Source organism: Brugia malayi (assembly GCF_000002995.4).
Source record: "Brugia malayi strain FR3 genome assembly, contig: Bm_v4_ChrX_scaffold_001, whole genome shotgun sequence".
In the NCBI taxonomy this organism is placed as follows: Eukaryota; Metazoa; Nematoda; class Chromadorea; order Rhabditida; family Onchocercidae; genus Brugia; species Brugia malayi.
In genome coordinates this window covers 8,693,301-8,708,636 of record NW_025062479.1, presented here as the reverse complement: position 1 = coordinate 8,708,636, position 15,336 = coordinate 8,693,301, and the positions used below count along the sequence as shown (strand labels likewise).

The following is a 15,336-nucleotide window of genomic DNA, read 5'->3' as shown; positions in this document are numbered from 1 at the left end:
GACCAGCCTGATATAGCAACTTCAAATCTCACTCTCGGTTAATTTTCAGAAGATAAATTATATCAGTGGAAATTTTCCGTAATTTTAATTTGAAATTCAAGTATTCTCAAGTTCAGATACTGAATGAATTTGTCCAAGTAAACCTTATAAGATAAATTAAATAGTTTTACGTCATTAGCATTGAAAACGAATGCGATAGACTTTAAGATTTGAAATACTTAATATAAACATTTTTTAGTTCGAACAACATTTACTGCAGCGAGAAAGCCTATAAAAACATAGACGTTGAATTGAGGCATGTACAGATCGCTACTTGTAGTTGGACTGGAATTTTCGTATCTTTTCATCCAATTATTTTCAGGAGATTTCCGCAGAAAACGCTATTGCTCCGAAAATCAATTTGATCTATATTATTTTTGAAACCTATTTCATCCATAATGATACCAAGGGAAAGACCTTATTTGGTTTTCATTTTATTCTGGACACAGATTGCTAGTTGCGCGAAAGGTTTCTTTTTTTTTTTTTGTCCCTATCAAAGTTTCTGTGGTATTCCAATTTAACCAGCAGTTTAATAATTTAAGTAGAAATAAATGGTATTTTAAGATTGAATATAAGTCCATCTTTTATCAATCTATTCATCTTGCCGTTACAGCTTCTGGGTATTTTCCCATGTGCCATGTATCTGTTCGGTGTTTTCAACCCTTTTTTGAATTCGATGATTGATAAAGTAAAATAATTTCCCGATTTCTTAGTTTCATTTTATTTTATACTATTTAGACAAATAAATGGTATTTTAAGGTTAAATATAAATATGAGCATTTACACTGCGAAAAAATTTTTCATAAATCTCTGTGTTATATGAATCTCTTGAACATTCATATGTTCTCGTTTTTTTCTATCTCAAAAAAAAACTAAAAATTGTGTTCAGCCTTGTTTGTTCCCTAATATTTGTCCAAACTTATTTTTTTTAATTCTTTGTTACACTTTTTTGTCACAAATTTTATCTCATTTTTCTCAATCTATTTGAAATTTTCGAAATTTTCATTGAAAATGATTTTGAGATAATCTTAACTGAGGCTACTGCTTTCCAATCTTTGAATTAAAAACGTTTCTGACTTAGTTTTGTTATTTATATGATGTGAATTCTTTGTCCATTCTTTATTCCCACTGAATAAATTCAATTTCGTCTACGTTTAACTCAGTTTCAAAGAATTCGACAGTGATTGCAAGCCAACTTTAATGTGTTAATTGTTGGCTTGCAATGTTAATGTGTTATCACATTAACAAATTTGAATCCCAACTTTTACAAAATTCCCATATTTGAGAATTTTAATCCAATGTTTCGTTTTTCCTATGAGGTAATGTTTGTTTATCTTTATTTGCAAGCTGATTGAAATAAAGAGAAAAAAAATCAAAATTGAATTGATAGATGACAAAAATTTTTGAAATTCGATCCATTTTTTTATTTACTGTATATCTTTTTACATCCTTATGACAAGAGAGCATTTAGCATAAGAGCGATCACTAGGAGTCGTCAGACTCTCAATTTTTTAAATTTCCAATTTTCGAATAAAGCTTGGGTGTTACGAGTATGACATGTGTCATGATTGTTTTTTAAAATGCATCTTGTGCCATACATTTAAAATAATTGTCATTTTTCTGAATTGATCAAATATTAAGTACTTCTTTCCAACTCACCAACTATTTGAATCAGCATATATTAATAGCATGGAAAGTGCTTTAGTGAGGCGATTTAATAATTCTTTCTTCAATTACTGCCTTTAATATCACTCAGTACATTTAATGGGTATGTATTAAAGTTATTATAAGCTTTTAATATTACATTTGCTGTGCACCTGTCACAAAACCAATTTATGCATTTTATTATCCAGGGTGAAATTCTAATAATAGGCAGATTAGAACCGCTTAAGGTTAAGTAGGTGATTTTGCCTATGTAAATTTTACAAAATGAAACTACAAACTTTTCATAATGATATTATTCCATTTTTTTACCTCTTTTTTTTTTTTTGAATTGTGATAAGAACGGGTAACTTTCTATCAATTTAGTTACATAGGTCATGGTGAGAAATAGTGGAATCAGGTCGAAAAAAAAAACAAAAGAAAACAAATTTAGAAACCTCAAGCTTGACTGTGTGTTTATATGTAGTTTACATCGGGTAACTGAACTCCTTCTTTACGTTCCATTTTTGCTTTTTTATTTTTAATAACAACCATGCCATTATTCATATGCGATCTATTCTATCCATTCATTTTACCTTTTCTGATATCAAATACACTGTGATAGTGGGGAATAGTTTGATATGCTTCCGTAAATTATCCCCAGTCATTATAAATCTAAATTGGATTATTTCTAATCAAAATTTAAAGTGTTGTTTCAAAAAATGTACTCATATTTGTTCAATAAAATAACGTTATTTGCTGTTTTAGATTATGAAATCTTTCTTATAGAACAGTATGTAAACATTGTCATAAAATGTTGTGTTCAATGACAAATCATAACACGCACTATTATCACAGTATTGTTACTTAGTCCAACAGTGACCTCCAACTGTTTCTTTATGCATCACCCATTATTTGCCGAAATTATAATTTCCATAAGATCGCTAATCACCAATAAACTTATTGCACATCCAAATACCTTTGCTATTATTGAATCGTCAAGGTATGACATGAGCATATTTCTTTCTCTCTGCATTAGATAAGTGCAATATGTTTGATGAGAGAGGGATTTTAATAGCGTAGTTTTAATAACTGCTAAATGTTTTTGTCTTTTGTTTTTGCATATTTTTCATTGCTTAGAAGGAGAAATTTTTGATCTTTACTTGTAAGAAAATGGAGAAAATGATATAACAACATTTTTTAATTAATCATTTATTATCTGTAAATTTTGATTTTTTTTTTTTGTAGAAGATGCTGTGTTCTTGACAAGACCGAAAGCAGAACCTTACTATGTTAGAGAAGGACAAGAAGGCCCAGAAATGCAGTGCAGCTTTGCTCCTGAATTCCGTAATCGTACTCGATATGAGCCAAGCTGGACAGTTGTAGCAGGTGATTTACCCAGGTTGGTTTTAACTGTAAATGAAATATTTTGGCAGTTTTTACTCTGCCCCAAAATTTGAAATAATTTCTATATTTTTCAAACCATATCAATTGTTTCGTAGAAATACTGCAATTTTTAGTTCATTACGTCGGATGAATCAGGAAGAAAATACTTTTTTTTGTTTGAATAAATTTTTCCTTCCATTGTAAATAAACTGTAACATGGTGGTTTGTATGGTTGAGGAAACGATTTGAAAATTATTTCGGGACACTGAGAGGAGACTGCAAAATTTATTAGGGCACATTTCGTATCAAAGCATTTTGCTTCAAAAAGAAATGTATTTATTTCTTCTGTAGTTTCAAGAAAAAAAGAAAAAAAAAATGAAGGTAGGGGAAAAGAGATTGCAAATTTTGAATTGAAAAAAAGAAAAATTATGAAAAAATAATTTAGGCATCTTACACGTAATGGTGTGTCATTTTCAAAACAACACTACGAATTATTACAAACAAATGGCGCATATAATTTAAAAATTCGCCATGTTGTTTTTCGTCGAGATAATGGGAAATTCTTTTGCACTCTTCTAGACAAGGAATCTGGAGCACAGTATACCGTACAAGCAAATGTTGTTGTCGTTGGTTTGTTTACGTACATGATAATTTGAGACTTTTTCCAATCCTCATAATCAAGACTGGAACATAATTATAGTACGAAAATTAACGTTTTTCCGTTTGTTTGGAATTTTCTTCAACTTTTCAAGCAGTAGGTAAATATTGAGTGGTAGTCGGATTGAAGTTTTTTGACTGATTCATGTTAAATTACACTCTAAAAGTTTTATTTGATACTAAATTTAGTGTCAAATTCATTGTGATTTGTGAGTGTAATGCTTTAAATGAAAATATCAGTGAAATGTTAGGCGATGATGGTAATAATTTAAAATTTGTGAAAGGTTTTACAAGGATAATATTTAGGCTAAAGCCTAAATATGTACGGCCCCCACCCCCTTGCACTAATATTTAGATTAAAGCCTATTGACAGACTAACATTAAACAAGCGCATAGCTGCCAAACAAGCAAATATGCATTCGTGTATATTACATGCATTACTTTTCGGTGAGTCATATAGCGTAGTAAAATACTTTTTATGTATTATGAATGACAGATACATTCAGTGAAGCGAAACTGACTGTGAATTAAATTTTGAGGTATGAACTGCTCCGTCTTTCCAATCCTATCTTCCATTCTTCAATGTGTCTGCAACTCTTCTTGTCATCAATTGCCATATTCTGGGGACAATCGACGCTTTCTCTCTTTATTGCATCAATTCTTAGAATTCGCATAATATGAACGGTAAAATGAATTAACCATCAAAGAGTTTCAACTGACAGTAAAATACGATTGATCTTATAACTGAATAAGTTTCATTAAGATTATGTTTGTATATTATTTCCGGTAGTACATGCTAGAATCACTATGCACAATTAAATATACAAAAATAGATGTGTGGAATATGTCTTTCAAAACTTTTTTTACAACTTTTAGAAGCCTCAGTTACCTGATATATATTTTAAATCATGAAAATTTATTTTGCTCATTGTTTTTTCCAGAAGAATGAATCAGATAGTAAAACAAAGGATATTTAATCCAACCCCATGCCATAAATCATTTAATAGAAGAGACTCGGCTCTTTTGTGTCATTCACAAAAAGATAGAAATCTCGTTTGCAGAAGAAAATTGCATTAGATAATAATCTTGATTATCATTATTCACTTTTTTATTCAGTGTTGTTTTTTTTTTTGTCAAAGATTAGATAACAAAATATTTCGAAGTTTGCTGATAAAACTTGCTAATATAATAGTAATAATGAAATTTAGTATGTTTGCAGCCAAAGTTGAAATAGTTAAATCTAACTTACATTTGGGTCGGGATGTTTGGTAATGTATTACTTAAATTCATCTATGGATTGCTGCTGCTGATGCGTCTAGACATTCAAATTGTAGCATAACACTTTTGAAAATGAAGCTAAAATCTACTGCTGGAAGGGTGTTTGATATAATTGTTCTATCTGTGATGTGTAAAAGTTCTTTTGAGGGACGAATAAAATGAAAAACACAACACCGCTGAAAATAGTTATAGAACTTAAGCTTTGTAGAACTTGCATTCCATTCTTTTTAAAAATTTTGAAGAAAAAAGTAGATATAACATGAAATCACTATGATTTCGTAGTTCCATGAAGGTATGGTTTTGGAAGAATTAAACTTTAGAAGGTGGAATTTTAGACATGGCAAAACTTCAGAAAGCAATCGCAAATAAGCATGTAATCAATTGAGGTCAGTATGTTTACAACCCCTTAAAGACGAATGTCGAGCCGCAATGTTTGTTTGCTAGTAGCGCGGCTCAGAGCATCTCGGTCATCCGAATTACTCACTGTATATCCATTTTGTCAACATAAAGACTAGCTATTGACTAAAAATTATCTTTATATTTTATTTATTTCATTTTAATAGGGACCACCAAATCGCACCACTTTATTATCATTTTGGATTGAAAATATTTCGTTGAATTTTATAAATGTACCGATAATAGGATAAGTTCAAGCAGTTTATCTTTGACCAATCTATTAGGATTAATGAGAAAAGATATGTACTTGATGTTCCATGAATTTGTACAGTTCAATAAATAGATGTTAGATTCTCTGAATTCTGATATAATGGAATAGTTTTCTAAAAGTTTTTATTATGACATTGATGGAGACAATGATATTTTATACTAGATAAAGAAGATTATTATCGTTGAGAAAAAGTAAGAATCACTATTCAATTATCGCCACTATCATCGCAACTTTTACAGCCACTTTGCTTATACAGATGGGACATGAGACATATTGTATACAGAGTTGGAAATTTATGAAGCATGAGCATAATTTGTAAAATGGGAATTAATGTAGAATTGAAATTGTTAACTACTGATACTTATTGTGATCTTTCTCTTTGTCCTTGTTTCCTTTTGAAGATGGCATAGGAGTTCTTAAAGGTTGTCACCTTATATCTGTGTCGTGTGTCTTTTCAAATACGGTCATTTGAGTGCGTTATAATTAATGCAAAAATAGGTATGCTCATAATACAATAATTATATAGGGAACTAGAAGGGGATGCTGAAAGATGGTTCATTTTCTACGAATAATCGTCTTCAGTTGTTAGGAAGAGAAGGATAAAAACGATTTTTCACGAACTGCCTTAAAATGAAATGCAGGAAGGGTGATACTACATTAAATAAGCCGTATGCCAATCAGAGACTTAGCATTATCAAAAGATGAATTCTGAAGAAGAGAAAGTGGAAAAACTAGTTTTCGTCCGATTTACGAAAGATTTGGAAAGGGTGGGTTAAGAACTAATTTATTATATTCTTCAGTCATAAGAAACAAGTTGATAATATTTTATTAGTTAAGAAAAAATTTGAAGAATGCCGAATATGTTCTATGAGAAGAAGAAATTTTTATTGGATAATTTGAACTTCCAGCTGTTAACTGCACCTCATTTATTCCAAAAGTTATTTATGTAACACGTATTGTCTTGTAGGGAGCCTTTACCTTTTCAGACATAACTTTTCAGCTTACCTCCACAATCACTTCTTGTTTTGAAGGATAAAGGTGTTTTAACTGGATATTTTAAGGTTATAATTACCGTAGGGAGCGGAAAAGAGCATATATTGTGACTGAGGTAAGACAGGTGTTTATTATTGAATTTTCGCCAGCATAGATAGCACAAAATTGTTATATTTTTTTGAAAAGAACGCCTGGAGAGCTAGGACAAATCGATTTCCTTTTATAAGATCAAGCTTTTCCTTTTCGAAAAATGATGCCGAATGATTTTTGCATATGATAATAGTAACAGTATTAATTTAAACTGCTTGTGAAACAAAAGTAATTTCAATATGGAACCTTCACTTAATCAGCAGTTAAAGTTTTATTATAAGTTGATTATTGAATAAATTTGGCAGTTGTGAATTTACTCAACAACCAATTAACCAAAATACAACATAGATTATTATATGAAAATGCTCTTTCATTGAAGTAATTTATCTAGAATCATTTTAGTGGAACCGGAAAAGCCAGTAATCACTCGGCAACCATCCGCAGCAGTCCAGGAAGGTGAATTGGTAACGATTGAATGCCAAACAACGGGTGGTAATCCATCGCCTTCATTTGTGTGGGTTTTCAGTAATAGATCTATGGTACCGGAAGAATGGTACCACGTGAGATCGTCTGGTTCGCTCGATCGACCATCCGTATCCATTCTTCAGTATGTCAAACCGTTAATAATTAAAGATTTTTATAATGGTACTGAATATTTTTCTATTATAAGCGATCTTCATGCCTTTGTATCAGATTTGATGGATAAAAATTTATTTGTAGGTGGCGAGTAAATGCAGAGGATAATGAAGCTTTTTTGAATTGTCAGGTTTGGAATGAAGCATTGCCGAAGGGTGAGCATAAAGACGCCAGCACAACTCGCTTAAATGTAAGTTATTTTTTTCTAATTTGAAAAGTTATAAATATCTTTAAAAAGAAGTAAATTCACTTCATCCATTTAAACAATTCAACTTTCAATGTAATGCATTCAGAGTTATATGGTACGGTCCTTTACTATTAGTAATATCCGTTCTGAACTGTTTGCGGTAGAGATGTGGGTGGCATCTCAACCGCATATTCTTAACAACTTTTACAGCTGACGTTGAGATATTTGATCCTATTTTTATTCATTTTTTCGAAACAGCTTGCTAGTAAGAGTAGTAATAGTGGTAATACCTGTGTCTCATAAACTCCCTTGCCCAGTATCGGAACTTGTATTTTGTAGTTCTGAAACACTCCTCGTAAATATTTGGTGGATGAACCTTTGTGCATATGATGCATTGATTGTAATATCTGATCAAACTATTAGTAGTTGCAATGTCGACGTATCCTTAAGGTCAATAACATATTATGTAACACACTGCTCCCATTTACTTTTCATTTGTGCAATCAAACGACCCTGAAATGATATCATCGTCCTGACCGTTAATCAATGATGTCCAATGCATGATTAACATGAAACAACAAACACAAATATAAGGAAGAGGGATCAGTTTCCAGACTTTCACTTTTATTAAGTTATTTATGCATTTCCAAAGTTTAGTAAGACTGAAAAGTATTTCGTAATAGACTTAAGCCTATCTAAAGGTTAAGTTGCTAACGTAGTTAACTTTAATTTAGTTAGAAATTAGCTTAGATTTATATAAACTAATTCTTATAATAAATTAATAAATTATTTTTGATTTAGTTACACTAATAGGCAGCTACTAAATAGATTGAATCAAAGATGATTCAATTTTACGACAAATAATTATAATTATGGCAGAGAATTCTCAGCGCATTTCATGATCCATCGATTTTTTAAAAAATTTCGCAGATTTTTTTTTAAGAAGTATTTTTGCATATCACTTTGTTAAGAAAAATTTTTTGAACAGATTAGTTATGCTTTCTAATTTATTAGAACACGAATACGATGATTTGATGATTTACTTTTAAGGTGTTATATGGACCACAAGTTCGCGCTGGTCCAGTGCATGATTACAATGTGGAAGAAGGAGAACGTATAGAATTGACATGTTCAGCAAATAGTAATCCTGCTCCATCACAGTTCGAATGGTATCATGTCGCTAGTGGTAAATTGAATTTGTTTTTGTTGTTCGTTTTTGTTCATTATCGATTATGAAGCAATCATTCTCAAATATCACTGGTTTCTGCTATTGATGGCATGAAATGGTGCCAAAATCAGGTCTTAACTTTAGGTGAACGTTTTGCCGGAACAAACTGGCAATTCTCAGTCAAACGAAAGCATGACGGTGATTTTCGGTGCATAGCAACAAATTCAATCGAAAGTGGTGTTGATCAGTTAACACTGAATGTTCAGTATGGACCGGTCGTTCAAGTTAAAGTGAATGGTTATAAATATTTCCTACATAGAAATTGTCAGGAATGTGCAAGACTTCTTGCAGTACGAATATAAAACTATTTCTTTAATGCAACCTGTTAATTAAGGTTTTGATAGTTGCTGGCTTGTTTATTTGTTACATTAAACCAAAACTATTGTTTCTTTTTTTAAAGGAACGGATAAATCCCGCAGAAGGCGATGCAGTAACATTGGAGTGCGCAGTTGATGCTAATCCACCAGCTAGTTCAATTATTTGGTCTGGACCACATGACATTGTCCATGAGGGATCGATCTTCAAAATTAATTCTATAGAAAGGCTTGCATTAATTCCTCTTTTGAAATGAGAATGCTTAGGGAAAAACAAGGAAAAACCCATTGAATAATTACTTTTTGTAAAGTTACTCAATTTTGAGCAGAATTTATATCAATCTCATGTTTAGAACACAATCCGGCAATTACACGTGTACAGCAATCAACACATTAACGGTTCACAATGCGAAATCAGGATCAATAACACGGACCGGTCGAGCATTTACTGTTGTTGATGTAATTTTCTCATTTGGCTATTAAAAAATAATTACAAGAGTAAGATAATTGGTATGGGAAGCTCAACAGATTCCTGCAAGATTGAGTGGATTTGACTTTTAATTTTTCTCGAATTTAATTTCTACTTTCGAAGAGTTTCAGCAGGTTACTGCTTTCCTTGGATGGCAAATTTCAAGAAATTAAAATTGAATATGTAGGCTTTTGGGTATTTTTCTTAAAAATCATAACTTCGAAAGTTTCGAAAAACAAATTAATCTTTGATCTTATTTCATTCTATTGTTTATGTGATGGTAAGTCCTTAAAAATTACAGGTATTGCGCCGACCAGGAAAAGCATTAATAGCGGCTTCCAGTACCGTAGTTGCAGTTGGGGGCGAAACAACATTAAGGTGTACAGCGGTTGACATTGGCAGTCCGGAAGCGGAATACCGTTGGTTGACACCATCCTCCTCTGGTAGTTATGAAGAACGAAAAACTCCAATTTACACCGTTGAACGTGCTACATTAGCTGATAATGGTGTTTATCGATGTATTCCATTTAACAGAATCGGTGATGGAGTGGAAGGCGTTTTAACGATACAGGTTAGTGTGATTCGATATAATGAGATTTCAGTGCTTCAAAATCTTATTGATTTGTGGATTCTGTAGACAAGCGAGGTCAAAACAAATCAAAAGCAATGACAAAAATTGATGCGAAAAACTTTTGACTTACCAAATATTTTGTACTGAAATTCAGGGCATAAATACTAACCAGATTGTTGTGAAACAAGCGATCTTTTGCAGATTTATATCTTCTCTCTTGATTACCATATAAATATCGATTTTGTGGTTTTATGGTTACAGCTCCTTTTGCATATTAAACAAAACTTTTTAACACTTAGAAAATGCATTGCTTAACACACAAGCATTAATTGGACGGTAGTGGACACTACTGACAATGCGTGTTCTATTCATAAAAGTGAAGCGATTTAGGTGGTTGAACCATCAAAAATAACTCATCCGCTGCCAGAAAGTTTAATTTTCAACACTGGTGAAATTTCCGTCACTTTGAGATGCGAAGCTCAAGGTTATCCAGTTCCACAGTTCCATTGGCTCAAAGATGGACAAGTAATTAAAGAAGATAGCAATTCTCATTGGTTGATCAATTCAGAACAACATCCAAGCGAGTCAGTAAATCACATTAATTTTTGACTTACAATTTATTTTTATTACTAATTTAACTTAATTTAAAGCAACTGTTAAACGCCCTTTTTTTAGCTGCTCGAAAAGTGATTTTTGCTCCATCACAATGACTGTTTTCTTGAATTTCCTGCAGCCGTTAGCATGGAACGATAAGGGCAATTACTCATGCGAATTCAGTAACGGCTTACAGAAATTTGTAACCAGTTCGATGGCACTTAGCGTAATACATGGACCAGTTATACTTAACGAACGATATCCAAGCGATGCTTTGGCTGCTGCTGATATTGGATCTACTGTAAGTCTACAGTTCTGCACACGAATCATATTTCAAAAAACTGCAATTTAAAATTCTCTATTTTGATGCTTTAGCAGGTACAATATGATCGTTTTAAAAGATAGGTTATAATTTGGTCTGAATCCTGGATTTGACAGACTGAATAAATATTCAGTACAAGATATAGAAATATGATTTTGAAGTTCAATATCATAGTACAATTAATGTTGAAATGCTGAGCTGTAAAATACTTGCATTTGTAAGTTTATTTAGGCACGGATTGTGTGCCATGTATCAGCACGTCCTGATCCGGAATTTACGTGGATCCGGAATGGAAGTGAAGTACGTGATGGGCAATCCCGATATGTTGTGCGTAACATTCGTCTAAATGATAAAATAGATGAGTTTCAATCGATTCTAGAAATCACTGATTCGGTAATCTACGATCATGGGCCATATATTTGTCGAACCAGCAATGGTAATGGACAAAAGCAGGAGTTGGTTATCAAATTACAGGCAAAAAGTAAGCTCAATTTTTTGAATGAAATCATTAGTTTTTACCATGTCAATTACTGTTTCAAGAGTGACACATAGTCTAAATGTATTTCTTCTTTCCATCTTGAGGTACTAAATAACAATGCATAGCAGAACAGTCATATTAATTACTAATTCTGTGCCTGGAACGTGTAATTTAATAATATAAGTGAATTGTGCTATAGGCAAGCCACAGGCTCCACGTGACCTCCAGTTGATATCTTCATTGTCAACTTCACTGTTTGTTGGATGGCGGCCAAGTTTTGACGGTGGTGAAGAACAAAACTTCCAGCTCGAATATCGTAAAGTGAATCCAGCAAAAGGGATCCCTGATTCAGTGGAACCCGTAGCGATTTACATTGATGGTCGTAACGCATCCTATAGTACTTTATATGAAGTAAACATATCTTTTGAAAATTTTTTAATGAAAAACAGCATTGTTGTTGATTGCTTTTATTCTTAGCAACAAAGCGCAGCTGTGATTTTAGGATGGAATGTTGCAGTGTTGCATATTAAAAAAATTAAACTAAATTGATAAGGAAACTCGAAAAGATCTCAAGCGCGAAACTAAATTATGCGAACAATAAGATCCATGTATTCTTTTAGTAAGATATAATTACTGTATATTATATAAGAAGATAATGATTCCACTCCCCATGAATTGCTATAGCAGATTTCTGAATTAGGAAACTGTTAATGGTTAGCAAACACAATTATGTTGCAAAAAGATCAGGTTAAATTATTTCAGGAAGAAGAAACTAATCATCACTCAAGGCAAGCTTTCTCCTCCATTGCTTACGTGGTTTACAACATTAGCTATCTGAATCCATTGAGTACGTACTGGTTTCGAGTTCGTGCTCGAAATTTAGTAGGTAGCAGTGACTGGACTCCGGTCACAACAGCAACAACATCGGATGTACGAGAATGTGCAGCAATACCTCGACCATTGACTCTCTATTACAATAGCGCTCAGCAGAAAATTGATTTTGAGGCAGTAATTTCCGGAATTTTCATGAAACTTAAAAACCAAAAAGTGTTAATTAAAATTAATAGTCTATTCTATTCTGATAACTTTCGTGTTTTAAATCATTTCTGTTTAATCCGATTTTTACGTATAGTTTCGAAAACAGAAAGTGAAAGAACTAGTCAGATGAAGATTTTCTTACTTAATATTATGTGTCAAGAGATAATTTGCAACATCAACAACTGAGAGTTACGTTGACATGATAAAATTATTTCATTTATTTTTTGCAATTGCAACCAATTATTTATTTTTCTCAAAATATAGTTGATTTTTTTTTTTTCAGACGAAACAGTTAAATGACGAGTTTTGTGTTCTGCTACTATTTGCGTCAAGTAAAAATGAGCAGGACATTGAAAGAAGTGGTGGCGAAGAATTAAGCGCAAACTGGCATGCTTTGGACTGTTTTGATCAGACTCCCATCTATGATGTACCATCCGCGGATTATTTGAAAGCTCGCTTGTGCCATAAGCTAAATATTGCTAATTGTTCGGCTGCCTCAGAAATCATCGGTTAGCTTTTTATCAAGTTATTCGGTCTAATTTTCCTACTCAGCCGTCGTTGACTTGGGACACCTAACTGTTCTTCCTTTCCGAATTCTGAAAATAATAGGAACGTATGATGACAGAGAATATCATAAACTGATCACTTCGTTTCACTTAAATTTAGCTTTGAGGATGTCAGTGGTGTATGTGTGGCGAAGTGGTTGTATAGTGCCACATTGTGCGCGTATCTCGCGTTCGAATCCGCAGCAGTTGGACCTCAACTAGTTGCTAATGATGTCTTTGATAGGAAGAGACATAGCTTCTGGGCCTTGATGGATAACTTTGATGTACGTCTGAAGCAGCAGTCCTAATGAAACCTGTAACAAATGTTTTAACTGTGTACAATTTACAGTCTCGTCAACTCTTCTGGCATCTGGATGGATGTACGCGATACCGCTGGGTGCTGTAGTACTTTCCCTGTTGTTTACACTTTGCTTCATAATCATCTGCTGTCAGATGCGACGAACACTTAACCTTAAGAATAAAAAAGTGAAGAATTTCACCAGTATCGAAAGGTATGATTTGTAGGCTAAAAACTTTGAAATATTTTGATTTTCAGCCCACATGCTCTGAAAATTAATAAGTTTATTTATCCTTCAGAGTTGTTAAACTCTCGTAAGACGAAATTTTTTCAGAAGGAATGATGCTAATGCACCATTGTCGCAGTCAAATACTAAAAATACTTTAGTTCATGGATCTCAAACCGATAGCGGTATTTTCACTCTTGGTTCAACTCCCAATACTAACAAATCAAATGGGCAGTCGTCTCAGAACACTCAAGGATTTTCCGCGTAAATTTAGATATTATGTACTTCTTAGAACTCAAAAACGACTAATATGGTGTTATCTCACAGAAGCTGTTTTAGAACTGGTACGGTTGCAGACCAGTGGAATACCAATATAGAACCATTTAAATACAGCAATGATCCGTATCTTCAAGAATGCAGTGCACAGTATCAAATCTCTCCTTTCCAAGACAGCAAATATGATGGTTTTATAGATGGGTAGGTTATGTTTTCATCAAATCTTAAAATTTTGTGCCCTTTTTATAACTTGACTTCGGTATTATTGAAGTTTAGAGCATTTTGATTTCTTCAGCTCTACTGAATCTATATCAAATGCTTTCTCTAAAATAATTTTTTATTTTTAGATATATAATTTCAGATTTCCATCAAACGATCAGGAGTTAAACGACCACCGAAATAGTGTAGATGGTCCTTCAACAATAATACATGATGATCACGATAGCGATGAAACATCTTATACAACAAACGGTACAAGGCGAATCATGCGAGAAATTATTGTGTAACACTGGATGCATTAATTATCAATATTATTATTAATTATTTGAAAAAAGATTGCGCAAATCGTAGCAGTTGTTGACTTTTTAAGGCTGTTCAAGCGAAATGTTGTACCAGATAGTTAGTTCATTAAGATCACTGAACATCTTTACCATGACCGCCTTTATCGCCAAGTACTCTGTGATTGTTTTACTCTTCTTGTATATATATATATATATATAATCGCTATAATCGTCTACGGGTATCTATTGCCTGTATTTCTTCCTCAATATCATTGAGTGCTTATAGTTGGATATTATCCTGCGATGACAGTACCGTAAATATGATACGAAAAAACTTTGATACTTACAATTCCCGGTAAGACTGAGAATTTTCTCCATTTTTGTAACAAATTATATAAATTATCATTGGGGATTTTTGTAGATGCTAATTTTGTTCCCGTTTATTAAATTTATAGAGTCACTACTACTCTTGCTAATAATTTGATGTATAATTTGTTTGTTACAAAATTTTATGTATAGGTCTATTGTTTGGATTATCATTAGTGTTGTTGCTGTCGCTATCATTTTACTCAGATTTTTAGTTAACTATTATATCTTCAAAAGCTTTAATCCTCCCTGAGGTTAAATTGAATCTTTCTAAGTTTGAAAATGGAAAAATTAAGTCATTGTGATAATAAGGTAGAATTTATATTGTCTGTACTATTTCGCTCTTACAAATAATACCTTGACAACAGTAATAGGTGCTGGAAGTGGTGTACAAAATACAGCTTGGCCATTTTCGTGCTGTCTTTCGTTGTTCTCTTCGTTTTTTCGTTTTCTTTTGTTCTTATTTTCAATGATTTAGATCTCCATTATTGTTCTTACTGATTTATTTATGACAGGACTTCGCCGAGCTTACCATTC

General features: G+C 32.6%; 1 protein-coding gene across 1 annotated transcript; it reads left to right on the top strand.

Moving 5' to 3' along the window:
• Positions 1–437: 437 nt before the first annotated feature.
• Positions 438–14,439, top strand: Bma-igcm-1 (Uncharacterized protein; the record flags this gene model as incomplete). Its single annotated transcript, XM_043074144.1, has 20 exons — positions 438–507; positions 2,929–3,082; positions 3,512–3,696; positions 7,154–7,358; positions 7,472–7,577; positions 8,625–8,760; positions 8,887–9,032; positions 9,203–9,345; positions 9,470–9,575; positions 9,887–10,156; positions 10,547–10,740; positions 10,832–11,051; positions 11,304–11,553; positions 11,750–11,961; positions 12,313–12,555; positions 12,872–13,097; positions 13,483–13,645; positions 13,766–13,921; positions 13,997–14,134; positions 14,295–14,439. The coding sequence occupies 20 exons, from the start codon at positions 438–440 to the stop codon at positions 14,437–14,439; spliced, it is 3,468 nt and encodes a 1,155-aa protein (XP_042930078.1).
• Positions 14,440–15,336: the final 897 nt, after the last annotated feature.